This window comes from Ranitomeya variabilis, chromosome 1 (genome assembly GCF_051348905.1).
Source record: "Ranitomeya variabilis isolate aRanVar5 chromosome 1, aRanVar5.hap1, whole genome shotgun sequence".
In the NCBI taxonomy this organism is placed as follows: Eukaryota; Metazoa; Chordata; class Amphibia; order Anura; family Dendrobatidae; genus Ranitomeya; species Ranitomeya variabilis.
Window position 1 is genome coordinate 613291361 of NC_135232.1, and position 21553 is coordinate 613312913.

Here is a 21553-nt window from a genome sequence, read left to right on the forward strand (position 1 = left end):
ACCCCACCATAACATCCTTAATGGCATCAGAGAGACCCTCTCTGAAAGTCGCCGCCAGGGCGCACTCATTCCACTGAGTAAGTGGAGCGCCCCCACACCGCCGCAGGGCCGAGGGGTACCCGGAGCCGGGCCTCTAGGTCTCAGTCCTGGGGTTGTCACGGTGGCTAGACCCGGTCCGTGGCCCTGTCTGTCAGTGGGGGACGTCCGGTGCAATAAGTGATGTAGTAACGGTGTAGCGGTGCAGTTGTGGGGTGCAGGTCGCGGTAAATAACGAGGACACCAGGTTGCAGTCTCTTTACCTCTTTACTGAAGCTCTCTGGGTCCTCAGTCCAGAATACGGTTCACCAGGCTGCGCAAGTCCGGCCGGTCCAATGGCACTTCCAGAGCTCTCCTTGCAGGTGGAAATCGGTGCCTTCCTTCTAGCGCTATGTGTTGCAGTCCTTCCCTGCTGTGCTTACGGAAAGTACCCCACAACTGTTGTGTCTGTTTCTCGTGTTCCCTCACAACAACTTAATTCGCAATGATCTTCCTCGTCCCTCCAGATACTATGGTAGGAACGCACCCGTATGACGGGGAGGCTCGGAGATCTTCCGGGACTCTATCTGCGCCCCTCTCCTGTTGGTACCCCCCCTTTGCCTTCCTGGGTGATGCGTGAGACAGTCCGCCTAAAGCTAACTGCCCTGCCGTAGGTCTGAGGTATGGCTTGAAACTCTTTACCTCCTCGGCGTTCCGGCCACCGGTAGTGCGCCTCAGTAAGGTGCTGCCTCTTTCAGCACAACCCTCACTGGTATCTCCTTTCGCTTGACTTCGTTTCTCACTCAGCACAATCTGTCTCGCTTCTAGTCCTTTCTTGAGTCCCGCCGCTTCCAGGAGCCTGCGCGGACCCGTTACGTTCTTTCAATGCCAAGCCTCTGCCAGGATCCCACCCCTGGCAGAGACCCTACAGTCTCTCCCTTCACAACACCCCCTGCCACAGGGTGTTGCTCCGTTCAATCCCGTCAGCGTTCTCTCTAACTTCCTGCCTGACCCCCAGTTTACCCACTATGGTGGGGAGTGGCCTAATGAATAGCACCCTTAGCTCCCCCCGGAGGCCCAGCTGTGAAATGTATTGGTGACTGTGATACCTGCTCAGAGAACTCCTTCCGTGCCATCGAACGCAGCATGGCCCCCCTTAGTGGCTGAACCATGCTACTGCAACGACCAGGACTCTGGGGCGCTGCACTCCCCCCTGGTTAAACACAGTACTCCGGGACTGGGAAGAAAAACAACAATACAGGTTAGCAAAAAGACATACAATTTTGTTGAGTGTAAATAACAATAAGTATACTTAAGTAGGCTTCCCTTTATGGGAGGTGAGGACACTTTTAACGTTACAAACATAATCAACATTATAAATTACAGAGCATAAATAACTTCTGTTACCCAACCGGGTATTCTACTTAGTGCAATTTTTTGAACAATAACTTAACATTGCCTTTAAGAAACTCACACTCTTAGTCTATCAAAGGCCTTCCTATAATCACATTATAAGGCATTTCAACTTTACATTCTCCTTCTTGTGAACCTGCAGGACCGCCTGTCCCTACGGCACCAGGCCTACTGCCTCTCCTTTCTTTTACAGGACCGCCCTGTTCAGCCAGGGCCTTCTGCCTTTCGCTACTATACACAGTATAGACATAACATTCCTTTCATTTAAAGAACTCTGAGCCCGCTCTACTCGGCTCCTTTAAGGACTCACTCTCTAACCCCTACGGGTTCACTCTCTGTCCTTAGTAACAAAGTAACTTTTCAATGGGGACGCGGGGTTTACCTTCTATCCTCACCTTCATTATTACTTCTTTTACTTTCAACTATGCAGGCTTCTACATCTACCCCTACGGGCTCTCTGCATCTTTCCTTTCTACAAAACATTATTCAGATTTCACATTTCAACAACTTCAACACATATAACTCGGCATGTAAAACAGTTACATTTTCTTTTTCAAGGCATCATTATCACATTACTGTTCGGTAACAGTATCTCTTTCAAATTTACTTCGTCACATCCCCTTTAAGAGGGGACCAAGTCTTTCTGAGGTAGCTCGTCTTCTCAGCCTACCAGCCCATGCAAAGGTTCCGGCATGGTATCTTCGCAAAGTGTCTTTAACTAGAACCGGTAGGAAAGGTATCTTCGCAAAGTGTCTTTAACTCAAACAAATAGGGCAAATATCTTCACAAAGTGTCCTTGGCTAAAACCAGTAGGGAGCACCTTTAAGAAGGTGCAACTTTTTACAAGGGAGAGTTTGAATCATGCGCAGTTCATGATTTCTGCAGTTTTTTAAACTTGTGCAAAACTTTGAGAACAACAACAGTGGCCCCGGGTCAACAAGGGGTCACCTTTAACCCTAAACGGGTTTAGCAGCAACTTAGAAGAACAGTAACTATGTACATTTTTTAATGGTATTACTTTACCGTTGAGATGTGGCGGGGGGTCTCCTCTCCGGCCTCACCAAACCAACAGATCGTTCTGGTGAGCCAGGGCGTCGTTCCGGTCCCAGCAGTGCCAGAATCCCCCGCTGGGAGATCCTCTTGGTCGGTAACCGTACACGTTCCCCCGGGGCACGGTGAGGTCGAGCTTCTGATGGTTCCGCGGGACCGGGCTCTGCAGCTTTCCTCGCCGGAGTATCGTCTTCCGGTGCTCCTGCAGCAGCCTGGAGGGCAACGCATCGCTGCACGCCTCGGGCTATCCAGCCCGTCTCACCCGCGGCCCTCCTCCACCGCGTGTAGGTGACAGCATCACCTGGCTCTAAGTTGCAATCAAACCTCCCGCTGCTTGGTTCCACCTCTATCCGATCCACACGGACCTGTAGTGGCTCCCCGATCTCCTGGATTATTCCCCGTCCGGACTGGGGATTGAAGGCCACCACTACACCCCAGTGCGACGGTGGGATCTCTGGGGGGCTTACCAGGTCAATCTGCTCAGCGGGCTGGGGCCGGCTCCGCCAGGCTGCCATCGGACGCCGGTAGTGTTCCGCATCCGGGATTATTTTCAAGTCCGGCGTCGGTGGTGTATCTTCGGATGCGGCCAGGTGGGAAGGAGCAAGGGACACTGGGGACAGGCGGATTTCTGTTGGCTGCCCCATCCGAGCTAGCACACGGGTGTCAACCTTTAGGCGGCGTGCCAGCTGTCGGGTCTCGGCTGCAGCCGCACACTCCGCGGACATCGGCGGAGGGGGTCGTCCCATCGGTGGCCCTGCCAAGGCCGAACCCCGCAGTGTGGGCGTCCCTGAGGCTACCTCAGGCTGCGTATCCTCAGGCCGAGCCGGGTCAGCTCCGCGTGGCACTCTGGATGTCGCCATCTTTTGCTCCTCTTCCGCGTTTTCTTCCCGCGGTCTCTTCCGTGGGCGGCCCCGTCCCCATGGTCTCCACCCTCCGACCAAGATCAGGAGGCGTACCTCAGCTGTTGACGGGCACGTCCTCAGGACACAGAAATACTTAGACTGGGCGGCACTTACTGTTCGCGCTCTCCAGCTCGTCTACGCCCACTCCACGCCCCTCTTCTCTTCCTGCGCTTTCCTCAGCGCTGCAATGGCGGCGGATTTTGGCGGCAAATGGCACAGCACACAGTCTTGCAATAAAGTACAGTCCAAGCACAGTAAATCACAGTCTCTAGGCACACATGACCTGATTCTTCAGGCTTAAGTAGATCCTGTTCGTGACGCCAAGTTGGAGCGCCCCCACACCGCCGCAGGGCCGAGGGGTACCCGGAGCCGGGCCTCTAGGTCTCAGTCCTGGGGTTGTCACGGTGGCTAGACCCGGTCCGTGGCCCTGTCTGTCAGTGGGGGACGTCCGGTGCAATAAGTGATGTAGTAACGGTGTAGCGGTGCAGTTGTGGGGTGCAGGTCGCGGTAAATAACGAGGACACCAGGTTGCAGTCTCTTTACCTCTTTACTGAAGCTCTCTGGGTCCTCAGTCCAGAATACGGTTCACCAGGCTGCGCAAGTCCGGCCGGTCCAATGGCACTTCCAGAGCTCTCCTTGCAGGTGGAAATCGGTGCCTTCCTTCTAGCGCTATGTGTTGCAGTCCTTCCCTGCTGTGCTTACGGAAAGTACCCCACAACTGTTGTGTCTGTTTCTCGTGTTCCCTCACAACAACTTAATTCGCAATGATCTTCCTCGTCCCTCCAGATACTATGGTAGGAACGCACCCGTATGACGGGGAGGCTCGGAGATCTTCCGGGACTCTATCTGCGCCCCTCTCCTGTTGGTACCCCCCCTTTGCCTTCCTGGGTGATGCGTGAGACAGTCCGCCTAAAGCTAACTGCCCTGCCGTAGGTCTGAGGTATGGCTTGAAACTCTTTACCTCCTCGGCGTTCCGGCCACCGGTAGTGCGCCTCAGTAAGGTGCTGCCTCTTTCAGCACAACCCTCACTGGTATCTCCTTTCGCTTGACTTCGTTTCTCACTCAGCACAATCTGTCTCGCTTCTAGTCCTTTCTTGAGTCCCGCCGCTTCCAGGAGCCTGTGCGGACCCGTTACGTTCTTTCAATGCCAAGCCTCTGCCAGGATCCCACCCCTGGCAGAGACCCTACAGTCTCTCCCTTCACAACACCCCCTGCCACAGGGTGTTGCTCCGTTCAATCCCGTCAGCGTTCTCTCTAACTTCCTGCCTGACCCCCAGTTTACCCACTATGGTGGGGAGTGGCCTAATGAATAGCACCCTTAGCTCCCCCCGGAGGCCCAGCTGTGAAATGTATTGGTGACTGTGATACCTGCTCAGAGAACTCCTTCCGTGCCATCGAACGCAGCATGGCCCCCCTTAGTGGCTGAACCATGCTACTGCAACGACCAGGACTCTGGGGCGCTGCATAAGCACAGACCATTTACGGAATCTTTGGCAGTAAATTTCCGCTTCATCTTGCCCCTGAGATAGGGACATCAAAGTTTTTTCTGCCTGAAGCTCCAAATGAGGTTCGTCATAAAGCAACCCCAAGGCCAGAAAAAACGCATCCACATTGAGCAACGCAGGATCCCCTGGTGTCAATGAAAAAGCCCAGTCTTGAGGGTCGCCCCGGAGCAAGGAAATCACAATCCTGACCTGCTGTGCAGGGTCTCCGGCAGAGCGAGATTTCAGGGACAAAAATAATTTGCAATTATTTCGAAAATTCTGAAACCCAGATCTATTCCCCGAGAAAAATTCCGGCAAAGGAATTCTCGGCTCAGATACAGGTGCATGACAAACAAAATCTTGCAAATTTTGTACCTTCGTGGCGAGATTATTCAAACCTGCAGTTACACTCTGAAGATCCATTACAAACAGGTGGACACAGAACCATTCAAAGATTAGAAGGAGAAAAAAAAAAAAAAAAATTTCAGCAGACTACTTATTTCTCTCCTTTCTCAGCCAAGGATTTTAACCCTTTAGTGGGCCGGTCAAACTGTCATGATCTCAATGGCAAGAGATCATAGCATCAGCATATAAAGGAACTAGCTCTTGGAAGATGGGAACTGAGCTGACCATGAACTAAACCTAACGCACAACTAGCAGTGGCCGGGTAGCATGCCTACGTTGATTCTAGATGCCCAGCACCAGCCGGAGGACTAAATAATGCTAGAAGAGGGAAATATTAGTCCTAGCTCACCTCTAGAGAAATACCCCGAAAGGAGACAGAGGCCCCCCACATGTATTGGCGGTGAATTAAGATGAAATCACAAACATAGTATGAAAATAGGTTTAGCAAATTTGAGGTCCACTTACTATATAGCAGAAGACAGAAAGGACACTTTCATGGTCAGCTGAAAACCCTATCAAAACACCATCCAGAAATTACTTTAAAACTCTGGCATTAACTCATAACACCAGAGTGGCAATTCCTGTTCACAAGAGCTTTCCAGACACAGTAACGAAACTACAGCTGTGAACTGGAACAAAAATGCAAAAACAAACATGGACAAGAGTCCAACTTATCTAGTAGTTGTCTAGGAGCAGGAACAAGCACAGAGAGGCTTCTGATAACATTGTTGACCGGCAAGCAACTAACAGAGCAGCAAGGTTATATAGCGACTCCCACATCTTGATGGGAACAGGTGAACAGAGAAGATGAAGACACCAGTTCAATTCCACCAGTAGCCACCGGGGGAGCCCAGAATCCAAATTCACAACACTCATGTAAAACAGGTCAGAATGGTGTTTCAGATCCTTCGTGATAATGCTTTATTTGTGAAGGGGTCTAAGTGTCTCTTTGGGGTGCAGAAGGTTTCTTTTTTGGGCTTTATTTTTTCTCCCTCATCTATAGAGATGGATCCGGTTAAGGTTCAGGCCATTCATGATTGGATTCAGCCCACGTCCGTGAAGAGTCTTCAGAAATTTTTGGGCTTTGCTAATTTTTATCACCGTTTCATTGCTAATTTCTCCAGTGTGGTTAAACCCCTGACCGATTTGACGAAAAAGGGCGCTGATGTGACGAATTGGTTCTCTGCGGCTGTCTCTGCCTTTTAGGAGCTTAAACGCCGATTTACTTCAGCCCCGGTGTTGCGTCAGCCAGATGTTTCTCTTCCATTTCAGGTTGAGGTTGACGCTTCTGAGATTGGGGCAGGGGCCGTTTTGTCTCAGAGGAATTCTGATGGTTCCTTGATGAGGCCATGTGCCTTCTTTTCCCGAAAATTTTCGCCTGCTGAACGTAATTATGATGTCGGCAATCGGGAATTGTTGGCTATGAAGTGGGCGTTCGAGGAATGGCGACATTGGCTTGAGGGAGCTAAGCACCGTATTGTGGTCTTGACCGATCATAAAAATCTGATTTACCTCGAGTCTGCCAAGCGGCTTAATCCTAGACAGGCTCGATGGTCTTTGTTTTTCTCTCGTTTTGATTTCGTGGTCTCGTATCTTCCGGGTTCTAAGAATATTAAGGCTGATGCCCTCTCTAGGAGCTTTTTGCCTGATTCTCCGGAGGTCCTTGAACCGGTCGGCATTCTAAAGGAAGGGGTGATCCTTTCTGCCATCTCCCCTGATTTGCGACGGGTTCTTCAGGAATTTCAGGCTGACAAACCTGACCGCTGTCCTGTGGGGAAACTGTTCATTCCTGATAAATGGACTAGTAGAGTGATTTCGGAGGTTCACTGTTCTGTGTTGGCTGGCCATCCTGGTATTTTTGGTACCAGAGATTTGGTTGGTAGGTCTTTTTGGTGGCCTTCTTTGTCGCGGGATGTGCGTTCTTTTGTGCAGTCCTGTGGGACTTGTGCACGGGCTAAGCCTTGTTGTTCCCGCGCTAGTGGGTTGCTTTTGCCGTTGCCGGTCCCTGAGAGGCCTTGGACGCATATTTCTATGGATTTCATTTCAGACCTTCTGGTTTCCCAGAGGATGTCGGTTATCTGGGTGGTTTGTGACCGGTTTTCTAAGATGGTTCATTTGGTGCCTTTGCCTAAGTTGCCTTCCTCTTCTGATTTGGTTCCGTTGTTTTTTCAGCATGTGGTTCGTTTGCATGGTATTCCGGAGAATATTGTGTCCGACAGAGGTTCCCAGTTTGTTTCTAGGTTTTGGCGTGCCTTTTGTACTAGGCTGGGCATTGATTTGTCTTTTTCTTCCGCATTTCATCCTCAGACAAATGGCCAAACCGAGCGAACTAATCAGACTTTGGAAACTTATTTGAGATGCTTCGTGTCTGCTGATCAGGATGATTGGGTGGCTTTCTTGCCATTGGCCGAGTTTGCCCTTAATAATCGGGCTAGTTCGGCTACCTTGGTTTCGCCCTTCTTTTGTAATTTTGGTTTTCATCCTCGTTTTTCTTCAGGGCAGGTTGAGCCTTCTGATTGTCTTGGTGTGGATTCTGTGGTTGACAGGTTGCAGCAAATTTGGACTCATGTGGTGGACAATTTGGTGTTGTCTCAGGAGGAGGCGCAACGTTTTGCTAATCGTCGTCGGTGTGTTGGTTCCCGGCTTCGGGTTGGGGATTTGGTTTGTTTTTCTTCCCGTCATGTTCCTATGAAGGTTTCTTCTCCTAAGTTTAAGCCTCGGTTTATTGGTCCTTATAGGATTTCTGAGATTATCAATCCGGTTTCTTTTCGTTTGGCCCTTCCAGCATCTTTTGCCATCCATAATGTTTTCCATAGATCTTTATTGCGGAAATATGTGACGCCCGTTCTCCCCTCTGTTGATCCTCCGGCTCCTGTGCTGGTTGATGGGGAGTTGGAGTATGTGGTTGAGAAGATTTTGGATTCTCGTTTTTCGAGACGGAAACTTCAGTACCTTGTCAAATGGAAGGGTTACGGCCAGGAGGATAATTCTTGGGTTTTTGCCTCTGATGTCCATGCTACTGATTTGGTTCGGGCCTTTCATCTGGCTCGTCCTGATCGGCCTGGGGGCTCTGGTGAGGGTTCGGTGACCCCTCTTCAAGGGGGGGGGGTACTGTTGTGAATTCTGCTCTTGGGCTCCCTCCGGTGGTTGCTAGTGGTAGTGCAGTGGTCTCTGGATTGTAATCTGGACAGGTGTTTCTGCTTATTGCAGTTCTATTAGGTATTTAGGTTTGTAGGACCCTTCAATCCCTGCCAGTTGTCCATTGTATCTGGGAGGGATTGCATCTCTTTCTGGCTCCACTTGCCCTGCAGTCATTTCTGCTTAAGATAAGTGTTTGGTTTTGTTTTCTGTAGCACGCATGCAGTGTGCTTTTATGTGCAGTGCTATCTAATGTGTTTTTGTCCAGCTTAGACTTGTTTGGATTTTTCTGTCTTGCTGGATTCTTTGGAGATGCAGATATACATCCTATGTCTTTAGTAAGATGTAGTAGATAGTAGATTCTGCTGTGGATTTTTCTAGAGTTTTAATACTGACCGCTTAGTACTCTGTCCTATCCTTTTCTATTTTAGCTAGAAGTGCCTCTTTTGCTAAACTCTGTCTTTTCTGCCTGTGTACGTATTTCCTCTTAAACTCACAGTCAGTATTTGTGGGGGGCTGCCTATCCTTTGGGGGCTCTGCTCTGAGGAAAGATAGTATTTCCCATTTCCATCTTTAGGGGTATTTAGTCCCCCTGCTGTGTCGAGGTGTCTAGGCCATGTTAGGTACATCCCACGGCTACTTCTAGTTGCGGTGTCAGTGTTAGGATTGCGGTCAGTACAGGTACCACCAACTCCAGAGATAGTCACATGCGGTTCCAGGGTCACCGGATCATAACACTACGCTTTCCTTCCTCGCTGAGAATAAACGTCTCCATGTGAATGGGTACCTATGAAAACCTCTCATGAGACTAACATTCTCTTTCTCTGTGGAGGGGTACTGGACCTGCTGCAATTAAGACACCTGTGACTAGAAGGCGGAGTGCTCGGTCAGAAGGCTAGACAATACATTTGAAAAAACTGACCGTCACATCCAAACATAGATCAAGTGTGAACAGGTGCTGAACCTTAGAGTCACCAAGTCTTGGCCTTTTTTATGCGCTAAACGCTCTCATTTTTCATATTTTTAGTTCAGTAATGCAGTTCAATTTCTGTGTTTCATGTTTGCATGTGTTAGCGCTGCAGTGTGCTGCCTTTTTTGCTTGACTGTATAGGAGTTGGTGACTCCCATAGGGGTGGAGCAGCATATTCATCACTGTAATGAGCGGCACCACGTGACCGCTCATACAGGACAAGCTGCGGCGCTGATAGGAAGCATCGAGGGAGCCGGGTGAGTACTTTATTTCCAGCGGGCGGGCACACAGGGGGTGGGAGGGGGGAGGTTGCCGGGAAGTTTATTTTAACCACAAAAAAAATAAAAAATCATTGATTTTTCATTCCTTCTCTCCAGCGAATGCTGCTGGAGAGAAGGAATGAATGGCGGCTTCAGCACCACGCTGGGGACAGCACTTACTGTAGCGCTGTCTCCAGCACAGTCCATGTGGTACTCAGTCGGCACACGGGCGGCACACGGCTGCCGCACGTGTGCCACACTGATGTGCCACGTGAGCTCTCGGACACACGGACACGGATAACTCCGGTACCGATTTTTCCGGTACTGGAATTATCTGGACGTGTGAGACTGGCCTTAAGGATGCGCAATTTCTGGGGTGGCTGGGAGCTGATGTTTTTAGTCTTGGAGGAGAACAGTATCCATGGCCCTTTTCTAGGCTATTAATATCAGCCCGCAGCTGCCTGCCTAGCCTTTGCTGGTTTTTAAATATAGGGGGCCCCCATTTTCATGATGAGTAAATGCTAAGAATACAGCTATGAGCTGATATTAATAGCCTGGGAAGCTCAGTGTATTACCCCCCGTCCCAGGCTAGAAACATCTGCACCCAGCTTATCGTTTTCCCTCTACTGGTTATTAAAATTTTGGAGGCTCCCATTTTTTTCTATAATTTATTGATTATAGATAGATTATATAGATTATATAGATAGATTAAATACATGTACAGGTAGCTACACGCAGTGGACTAATTATACATGTCACTCACATTTCTATATGTACTGAAGAATATTTACTTGGAATACTCTTTAAAATGACAGAACTACTTTATGTAAAAGTGAATATTAAAATTGCATTCCATTGCATATGCACGTCATACGGATGCTTGGTGAGAAAAATCACGAATACTCACATGACACACGGCCGACTTTTCTGAATCAACATCGGACCATTTTTTAAATGCTAGCATGACTCCAGCCTCTGTTGGGCAATCAAAGTATAAAAAGTAATGTTTGTGATTAAACACTGGGACATTTTGCTTTAGATATGCAATGTACATCACTAACAAGACACTGGGGGCAGATGAATAGCAACTAAAAAACAAAATTGCATTCAGGGAAAAAAAAGCTAATTGTTACACCAAGGTAAGGGGTTAAACAAAATGAGCTTGAATGAGAAAAGAATGACAGGATATCACTGGAGGACGGAGAGGCATTTTAAGACTTCGTTATGGGCTTGACATTTTCACCTCGGCAAATGGATATGATAATTTTAGAAGCATTTTAATCTGGAGAGATAAACACAATAGTTAAAGTACTCAGATTGTTCTTACACTTGGCAGTTCATTCGGGAGCTTGTGTGACACCCAGCAGCAAATTTGCCAACAGGCGAGGAGATTGAAACAGAAGAGGATAATATTGCCGAGGGATTTAATGCATTTAGAAGGTTGGGCTAATGAAACGGAATGTGGATAGATGTAAAGCTCTGGCACTTAGGACGCGAGAACAAATGTCATCATTACATGGTAAATGGGATACACTTGTGTAAAAGGATTTACAGATATTAGTGTACATTATGCTAAGTTGTGCCAGTGCCAGTCAGCTGCCATCAAGAACAATAGCATCACATAATGCATGAAAATGGAGATAAAAGCACAGCTTATTACTAGTCACCATCACGACGTTTTCATAAAGTGCTAGAAAACTAAAGCGGCCAGAGGACAACCCCCTCCATATACCCTCATTTGGGTTTACAGCTAACAGTGGCTCCTACACTTGGGGCACATGCACACAGACTATTTTTCAGAGAGTAAAAAAAAAATAATGGAAACTGCTCCAGGAAACTTATTTTTTTGGGGGGGCATGTTCACACTGCTTATTTTTTTTCCAGACCTTTTTCTTGAGCAGGGCCGCTATGTAAAAGCTTTCAGAAAAGTCTTGAAAAACATTTCCTATTGAAAAACTATGTTTTTTGGTAGGTCTCTAAAAACACATAAGCAGTTACAAGGCCAGAAAGAGAAAAAAAGGTGGCACTCACCCTCCGGGTAAAATAATCCTTTATTGAATCATGTAAAAAACAGTTTCAGCGGGAGAATAGTGAAAAACTTTCACTAAAACTTTCTACAAAATCCTTCTCAAAAACTCTAAACTGAGTTTTTTTCTCCAACAACACAATTTTTTTTTTTTCAGGAGGAGTTTCTGGAGCAGAAACTCACACCTCTCCAATCAAAACTCATGTTTTTTTGTTGTTGTTTTATTTTTTTAGTCGTCATGGTTTGTGGAGAGGCAAGTCAAGTTCCCACAATGAGTATTTGGTGCATTTTTCTTTTACACTCAAAAGATTGAACATATGAACAAGTCTTTTACCTTGAAATGCATATATTCATTCCTTTGAGCGTTTTCTGAGTTTTTTTTTCTCAGGCAGTTTTCGGAGCAGACCTGCGTGAAAAAATAAACAGAGTGCACATATTCTTATTTCTTTTTTAAACCATTGACGAATCCCACTGTGACCAGCTCCTGAGATAGACTACTAGAGATTTAGGCCGCATTCACATGTAAAATTCTGACCAAATATTGAACATCAGAATTTGTAAGCCGAACTCAGCAGAACAATCAGCAGAACAATCAGAGGAAAAGTAGAATATAAACACATCACCACTTCTGCATTTTTCACGCAATCCTGGTTTTGGCTTACAAAATACTGCCTGTGTGAATGTGGCCTAATAGTGCTCGTGGGAAAAAGGCTTGCCTTCCCTAAAGATTGAACCGCTTTCTTGCTCCAGTTCAAAGGTAGTGTCCTCTTGTCTTTTGAGGAAGTTTTACATAAAATGGCTTTTGACCATATTTGCTGTAAGGGCCATTTATGTACTGGTAAATGTTAGCGCCACTATTCAGGTGTCCATTTTTCACATGCGAGAACTTTATGTGGTTTTCACAGACTCAGCACTAGTACCTAGGAATCTATGGGGCTGGTATCTGAATTTTTTGTTGGACCAAGTGGTCTGTGCAAAATCGCAGAGACTTGTCTGAAATGAAGTAGATTGTCAGATCAAAATCGCCAATGCAAGGCTGTGGGTTTGTGGGGAGAAAAAAAAAGGAAAAAAAAGGATCAGACAGCAATAGGATGCCATTTGTGCAATGCTGATTTTTCACAGACGGATATAGTTTAAGATTTTTTTTTCTTTTTCTAATCCAAGAAAATCTCAAAGTTGAACAAAACTATGATGACACTTGAATGAATCTCCTCTGTTCTCAAGACCAAATGTAATTTGGAATTTACTGTAATTCTTTTGGTCTTTCCTCATAAGGGGCATAGAGGATCTTGGTTATCAGTTTTGTGGTAGGTTTTCTATGAACAGCACCTGACAAGCCCACAACGGGATTTCAGCATTTATCAACTTTCTACTACTCTACCCTTCCTTGAATCTCTATTATAAGGTTTGATAAAGACCAGGGACATAGTCGAAACATTACCTTATGGAATAGTTTGCATTTCTCTACTGCGGTGAAGCAATTTTCTTTATTTGATGATTGAAAATAAATCCTTTTTTTGCAAATTATATGAGACTCTGAGTGTGATTGTTTATCTTCTGGATTACGGTCAGTGGAATATTTTCACGTTCAGTCAGCACCTCCTAAGGGCTGTCTCACACGTCCAGATAATTCCGGTACCGGAAAAAATCGGTACCGGAGTTATCCGTGTCCGTGTGCCCGTGAGCTCACGTAGGCCATACGTGCGGGGCACACGTGTGCCGCCCGTGTGCCGAGTGGGTGCCACACGGAGCGTGCAGGAGACAGCGCTAAAGTTTAGCGCTGTCCCCTGCATCGTGCTGAAGCCGCGATTCATATCTTCTGTGCAGCAGCGTTTGCTGCATAGAAGATATGAATAGTGTTTAAAAGAAAGATCTATCTGTCCGCCGCCCTCCCACCCCCTGTGCGCCCCCCCGCTGTTCTGAAAATACTCACCCGCTTCCCTCGTTGGCTGTCGCTGCTTCCTGTCCTGGCCGCGCCTTCTACTGTATGCGGTCACGTGGGGCCGCTCATTTACAGTCATGAATAGGCGGCTCCACCCCTATGGGAGGTGGAGCCACATATTCATGACTCTAATCGGCGGCCCCACGTGACCGCATACAGTAGAAGGCGCGGCCAGGACAGGACACTGCGAGGGAGGCGGGTGAGTATTTTCAGAACAGTGGGGGGGCACACAGGGGGTGGGGGGGTGCACAGGGGGTGGGAGGGCGGCGGACAGATAGATCTTTCTTTTAAACACTATTATTCATATCTTCTATGCAGCAAACGCTGCTGCACAGAAGATATGAATGGCGGCTTCAGCACCATGTGGGGGGGACAGCGCTTACTGTAGCGCTGTCTCCTGCACGCCACAGGGACTGCACACGGAGAATGTCCGTGTGCGGTCCGTGTTTTACACGGACCCATTGACTTTAATGGGTCCGTGTAATACGTGCGCTCCCACGAACACTGACATGTCTCCGTGTTTGGCACACGGAGACAGGGTCCGCAAAAAATCAATTACATCTGCACAGATGCATTGATTTTAATGGGTCTACGTGTGTCAGTGTCTCCGGTACGTGAGGAAACTGTCACCTCACGTACCGGAGCCACTGACGTGTGAAACCGGCCTAAGCTACAGCGCGCGTCTTTCCTTCTTTTTAAACTACACTACAAACAGTGATTTACTATTGTAAATGGAGAATGGCGCAAATAATTTCTAGACATATTAATCAGATAAACAGGCCAGAAAGAGCAGATGTTTGCACCATACTCCATGCCTTTTAAAACTTTCTAAAAAAAAAAAAAAAAAAAAGCGGGTGTGGTTTTGTTGATTTGCCAAATTTATGCTTTGGGATATATGCATTGAAGATAGAAAAGAGCCAAAGTAAGGGGCTAGGTTAACACAAGGCTTTTTTGAAACAGCAGTAAAAAAATAGCACACAGTGTTGCATTGTTTTATGGCTGAATTGCTACAACATAGAATAATTGCATTTTCAACACTAAAGTTTCTCTTCATACCACATGCTCAAAACACATCTTGTGTGAACCTACCCAAACAAATGAGGAAAGTTTCCCAGTACCGTTTCTTTTTTGGTGTAAAATTTCAGCATGTGAAATCTGCAACAAGTTACAGGTCCAGTAAAGTGGACGATTTTGAACTTAACCTCGTCCAAATTCTGTCTTTTTTTGTTTGTCCTTTTTTAATATATACATATACAGCATGTCAATTCTTTGTGCGGAATCGGCACAGATTTCACTTTTTGCAGTGGAAAGGAACAGTCTGAAACGAAAACCGCACATCACATGCGTGATTTCTGCCTCAACAAAAAAGGTGTAGATATGCTGTGGAAAAAGCTGCTCCAAATATGCAACATGTGAACCTAGCTTTGTAGTATAAAACACGCGAGATTGCAAAAAGGTGTTTTCTGCACAAAGATTACAGAATCTAATTATTGTTTCTCCTCCAACGTCCGACAAACGTAGCCAACATGCTGCATGGAAGTGATGTTGAGCCCCAACCATCGGAATTGGGGCGGGTGGGCACGAAAACCCACATTTTACTGCTGCTGGTAGATTGAAGACTTTTTTTCCCAGCAGTGGGAGGAAACAGAGCAAAATGAGAATGTTTTGCAATCCATATAGTTGGGTTCAAATTTGTCCTGATTTATGACTCCGACTGAATTCCATAAAAACAGGATTCAGCGCCCCGATGAAGCAAACAGAGTCCAAAATATGAAACTTTGACCTCCTTTCCAGTGATATCAGTATCTGTACCTGGACATATCAGATTAATTGACGATTGTGTATAAAGAAAGACAATGCTGGAAAGGAGGCAATGGCTAATCTAAAATGTCAGATTTTGGACTGTTTGCCTCATTTCAGTCAATGTCTCCTTTTACCCAGTAATTCAGATAGAAGCCCCAGAAGGAAAGGCGTAACACAGACGTAACATAATGGATATTGGCCAGGTCCATTCACATGAGTATCACCCCATCACCCTGGGGCACTGCTTAAAATAGAAAAAAAAAAGGACTGGTGCATGATACCTCGTGATCAATCGTGTATGCAGCCCAGCCGCTGTGTGAGGCCTCAATGTCATCAACACCTCTACTCATCCGATGAGAAATCGAGTGGTGCTGAGCTGCCACTTTAAAATATGATATCATCCAACAAGTCAGGTGCTGGAGAAATTTATTAAGTCAGGTTTTAACACTTTGGCAGCCGCATGGGGCCAAAACCTCAGGTGTATGTGGTGGTGTTTCGAAAGGAGTGTTTATTGAGCACAAGCCGGCCTGGGGGTATGGAGGTACTCCTGGGGTGACATTACAGGAAATCTGTATACTACCCCAAGCGAGGAGGGTACCAGTGATGTTTATTGCAAACCTGCAAAAAAAACAAGTTTAGGGTATGTTCACAGAGTTTTTTAAGTGCAATCTGAGCAGAAACTATCGAAAATCCTGCTCAAAAATTGCTTTGAAAACTTTTCTATTAATTTTTGTATGCGTTTATTTATTATTGTTTATTTATTTATTATTTTTAGCATTTATTTTTTATCCTGAAGAGGTTTTTTAAAACACATGGTGGAAAAAAAAAGTGTATGTCACTTCTTTGTTGTGCACCCTGATGGAATCCGTGCCAAACTTTTAAGGGAATGTTCAAACTGAATTTTTGGAGCAGATACTTTCCAAATCCTCCTCAAAAACTCAAAATTCTTCAAGAAACTTGAACTTTTTGCTACAAAAACTCAACAAAAAGACTAGGTGCGCACATAGCCTTAACACATAGCGTCAAGAGGCTGAAAAGAAAAAAACACTTCAGGGAAAAGTGCTTCCAAAACAGTATTCAAAGCTTCTTCAGAAAACACTCCCCACTAGAAAAAGTCCTCAGGTAAGGTGGCGTAAATGTTCATGAATCACATGGGTGGGCTTCGTCTCGTCCCATACTTGCAAACAAGTGGCGTAAATGTTCATGAATCAGATGGGTGGGCTTCACCACATCCCATAAATGCACCCAAGTGGCGTAAATATTCTTGAATCAGATGGGTAGACTTCGCAACGTTCCATACACACACACACGCAAGTAGCGTAAATGTGTCTGAATCAGATGGGTGGGCTTCGCAACGTCCCATACATGCACCCATTTGGTATAAATGTTCTTGAATCAGATAGGTGGGCTTCGCCAAGTCCCATACATGTACCCAAGTGGTGTAAATGTTCTTGAATCAGATGGGTGGGCTTCACCACATCCCATTACTGCACCCAAGTGGGGTAAATGTTAATGAATCTGATGAGTAGGCTTCGCCACGTCCATACATGCACCGAAGTGGCGTAAATGTGAATCAGATGAGTGGGCTTCACCATGTCCCATACATGAACTCAAGTGGCGTAAATGTTAATGAATCAGATGAGTAGGCTTCGCCACGTACATACATGCACCGAAGTGGCGTAAATGTTAATGAATCAGATGAGTGGGCTTCGTCATGTCCATACTTGCACCCAAGTGATGTAAATGTTAATGAAGCAAATGAGTGGGCTTCGCCACGTCCATACTTGCACCGAAGTGATGTAAATGTTAATGAATCAGATGAGTGGGCTTCGCCACGTGCCATACATGCTACCAAGTGGTGTAAATGTTCCTGAATCAGATGGGTGGGCTTTGCCACGTCCCATACATGCACCCAATTGGTGTAAATGTTCCTGAATCAGATGGGTTGGCTTTGCCACGTCCCATACATGCAGCCAAGTGGTGTAAATGTTCCTGAATCAGATGAATGGGCTTCGCCACGCGCCATACATTCACCCAAATGTTGTAAATGTTAAAGAATCAGATGGGTGTGCTTCGCCACATCCATACATGCACCCCCCAGGTTGGCAAAGCCGGTTGGGAATGAGGTAAAATCGACAAAAGTAGGCACCGTCAAGTTGCGCAAAACTAGTTAAAGGTGTTTACACCACAAAATTCCCAAGATATTTGAGGAGCGTTGAGTCTTTGAGTAGGATTTTAGAAAGGTTCCACTCCAAAAACTCATTGAGCTCATCTCCAAGGGTCAAAAAATGAGATTTGCAAGCGGATACCACTATACTCAACGTTGTTTTTTTTATACATAATCATTTTCTTAGGTGATTTCTGCAAACATTTTGTGGCATTTTTTCAAGTGTTTCTTTGCGATTTTCAGACTTTTTTTTTAGATCTATTTATTAAGCAGTGAGTGAAAATTAAAAAAAAAAAACACTAAACAAAATGCCCCGGCATTGTCCGGACATTTTTAAGCCTTCCCGTTGAGTTCTGTTGTAATGTACAAAGCATCTTCCTAGAAGAAAACGCCCGAAGAACGGTCAGCTTAGTGTTTTTGAAAGCCTGACTTGTTTATGGTACATTCACACTGAGTCTTTATTCAGAGTTTTAGCAACTTTGTTCATAAAAACAACAGAAAAAGCACCCAAGATGAAACGTCCTAATAAACGTTTTGCACTAGGAAGTCACCCAGGTGTTTTTTTGAGCATTTTTACCTAAAAAAAAATCACTGGCGTTTTCTACAATGATTAATTGATGTAAAAAAAAAATCAGAAAAACACCAATAAAAAAACGCCCAAAGATGCTAGAAAAATGCTGGTGGAAAAAAAAATCAACAAAACCCTTCAGTAAACATCCAAAAAACGCTATCTAAAAAATGCTGAGAAAACACCGGAAAGGCAGCAATTTCTGAAGCGTCTTTGAAAATGTAGTTTTGAGTACTGGATAAAGCCTAAACTTATGGACGCAAGTCGTTATTTTCACATAGAAATGAACAGGAAGGTAGTTTGAAGTGTTTTTTGATGGGGTTTCAGGTGTTTTTTGGAGTGGAACCGCACAATAGAAACGCTAGATGCTGTTGAATTTTTTTGTTTTTTATGTGGATTTTGGAGCAGAATCTGAGGCGATTATATGGAGGCTCGAGAAATAAAAAGATGACAGAAAAATAATCATAGCGTCACCTTAAAGTGTATTTTTAGCCCTCATGTGTAAATGGAGCCTCTCATTTTGATTCCCATCTGCAGAAAATGGCATTTTGACAGACGGTAGCCTGTGAAGTAGCAGAGAGGAGATAATGGCGGGCGGGACCGCCGTCTGCCTGGTGCCAATAGGAGGCTGAGAAACATGGAGGAGGCTGGAGTGACAGGAGGAGCAGCCCACTGACGTCTGCCCAGAACGTGGGAGACTGGTAGCGGCATTAGCAGCTCGGCACCCGGAGCCTGTGCCACAAAGGACGCGTCTCCAGCATGGCATCCAAGTGTCCGAAGTGTGACAAGACCGTGTACTTCGGTAAGGCGCCATTTCTGACTCCACTGCCACCTGCTAGTGATGACAGTGCAGCTGGCACACAATGTAGAGGGATGGTAGCAGGGTGTGACACTGCCATGGTGCCAGGGCTGCACACACCAAAGCCTGCAGCCTGGCAGCACTGCTGGCAATCATTGCCATGTCACCGTGTAGCATCTCACAGAGAGTATGCATGTGCCTCCATTGCTGCTGGTTACTTTGTGCAGGATGCTGCACCTGGCAGCCATCTCCATGCCAGTCCTGATAACTTGGCACCATGTACAGCCATGCAAAAAAGCAAAATATAATGGTGAAATATGCTGGAAAATGTAGGATCACCTGGTGATATTACATCATGTGAGTGGCGATGGCAGCATTTAATTATAGGAGGCATTCAATAATTTATTTTTTTATTAATTTATCTATTTTAGTAACATGCTTTTCAATAGAATAATATATTTTCACCATAATTATGAATTCTAATTTTTATTAGAATATATAATATAATTTTCAGCAATAAAAAAAGTCTCTGATCGCCATCATTATAAACCATGCAAATTGTAATGGTAGAGGTAGATGCATCTGTACAGGGGCACATTTAGAAAAGTTCGTATTTTAGGAGTCGTTTAATATTTATATATTTTCTTGCAATTAAAAAAAAATCCCTGATAGCCATATTTACAAATCATGTAAATTGCGATGTCGGGGGCAAACGCCACTATAAGGGGGCACTGTTATAATATTTTAGGAGTAATTTTTAATTATTTTTTATGTATTTTTTTTTTACTTTTATTTATATATATATATATTTTTTTTTTACAGCATATACCCTATAAGGCTCTGCTACTTTATAATTAAAGTGATCAAATATTTTTTTTAGTGTGTGTGTGTGTGTGTGTGTGTATATAATTATATAATGAAATAATCTTTGATCACCTTAAATATAAATTATTACAGCTTTATGGGATGCTTCAGAGGTTTTGCCTGGCATACACAGGAGCCGGGCGTGTCTTGAAATTATATGCGGCACCCAAGCCACTCCAGGATCATAGCAAAGGGATTTGTCTTCCAGACATACAAACAGGCAGGTTAATACAACATATGCGAGTCGCTACAATAGATATAGTTACCATAAAAGGCAAATTAATAGGCTAATAAAGTTAATTGTAGTGAGCGGAACAGACGCTTCCGCTTTACTCATTTTCTGGGTAGTAGTTGTGCCCTCGGCAGCCCCTGCGCTTGTTATTATAGTGCAAGTCTTGTAGCTTGGCGCAGTTTGTGTTTTTATGCTATTTTTTAATTACATTATTGCAAGTTGTAACTTCCCACATTCTGACAAAGGCTACTTTCACACTAGCGTCGTGCACTGCACGTAGCTATGCGTCATTTTGGAGAAAAAACGCATCCTGCAAAAGTGCTTGCAGGATGCGTTTTTTCTCCATAGACTTGCATTAGCGACGCATTGTGACACGTCGCAACCGTCGTGCGACGGTTGCGTCGTGTTGCGTCGGTCCATCGCCACCAAAAAACGTTGCATGTAACATTTTTTGGTGCGTCGTGTCCGCCATTTCCGACCGTGCATGCGCGGCCGGAACTTCGCCCCCGCCTCCCCGCACATCACAATGGGGCAGCGGATGCTTTGAAAAATAGCATCCGCTGCCCCCGTTGTGCGGCGCTTTCACTGCTTGCATCGGTACGTTGCAACGACGCAATGCGTCGTACGACACTAGTGTGAAAGTAGCCAAATGGTGTCAGTTACTTAGTGTATTCACTTCTATTCTGCTGCTACCTAAAATAACTTTTCCAGGTTTGAAAAACACCTGTAACTCTGCTGCATTTAAAAAAAATAAAATAAAAATAACAGTATGTTTCTTACTCGCCCTCCCCAGGTCCAACAATGAATCTCCATCTCTGCTCGCAGTATCTGACATTATCTGTGGCGCTAACGTCACATTAACAGCACTGCAGCCAATTGGAGGGCTGGGTGCCATGTGCCATGACTTCAGGCAGAACTGACACAAGAGCAGCGTCAGAGGCTCAGTAATAGACCCTGACCCTGGAAGGGGGTGTAAAGCACAGATTTTTTTTTTTTTTCTTAAACCAGTCGAGTCGAGGGACAGGGGATCTCTGAAAATAGCAAAACCCCTTAATAACAAATTTGAAGAAAATTGCATTTATGACAGTAGAATTTTGCAAGATGTTGGTGCAAATACAATCATAAATTCCACCCCCCCCCCCATTACCTCTAGTGTCATAGTTAGTGACCCCCAAGGAAAGGATTTTTCCAGAAACGTTGCGCCTGTCTATGTGAAGTACCACAGTGGTGTTATGCCTGATGTGGAATCAATTGTGTATTAAAGAAATTGTGACAAGACAGCTTGCTGATCGCTGGGGAAGGGGTAGGTGTTTCTGACCATAGGACCCCCACCAGTACCCAGAAGTGAGATAGACAGTGACTGGAGTGGTGGTGTGCGTATTCGACTACCGCGACATTGTTAGGGCACCACAGAGCCTTGTCCTTGTCTCAGTGGTCAGCACACCAAAAATCAGTAAGTTATCACCGAACCATCTACATCTGGGGTCCCCACCCCAGGGCTCGCGAGCTACATGT

General features: G+C 45.7%; 1 protein-coding gene and 1 long non-coding RNA gene across 2 annotated transcripts in view; one reads left to right on the top strand and one right to left on the bottom strand.

Annotated features, from left to right (window-relative positions):
- LOC143772105 (uncharacterized) overlaps positions 1 to 15805 on the bottom strand; it is a 58850-nt gene extending 43045 nt beyond the window's left edge. Inside the window, exon 1 of the long non-coding RNA XR_013215099.1 lies at positions 15690 to 15805. This is a non-coding gene — a long non-coding RNA (uncharacterized LOC143772105). The remainder of the gene's footprint in view (positions 1 to 15689) is intronic.
- A 2965-nt stretch (positions 15806 to 18770) lies between these two features.
- The window catches only part of LOC143772116 (cysteine-rich protein 2-like), a 99569-nt gene continuing 96786 nt past the window's right edge, over positions 18771 to 21553 (top strand). Inside the window, exon 1 of the mRNA XM_077260631.1 lies at positions 18771 to 18945. Coding sequence (XP_077116746.1) covers positions 18903 to 18945 — 43 coding nt within the window. The 5' untranslated portion in view covers positions 18771 to 18902. The remainder of the gene's footprint in view (positions 18946 to 21553) is intronic.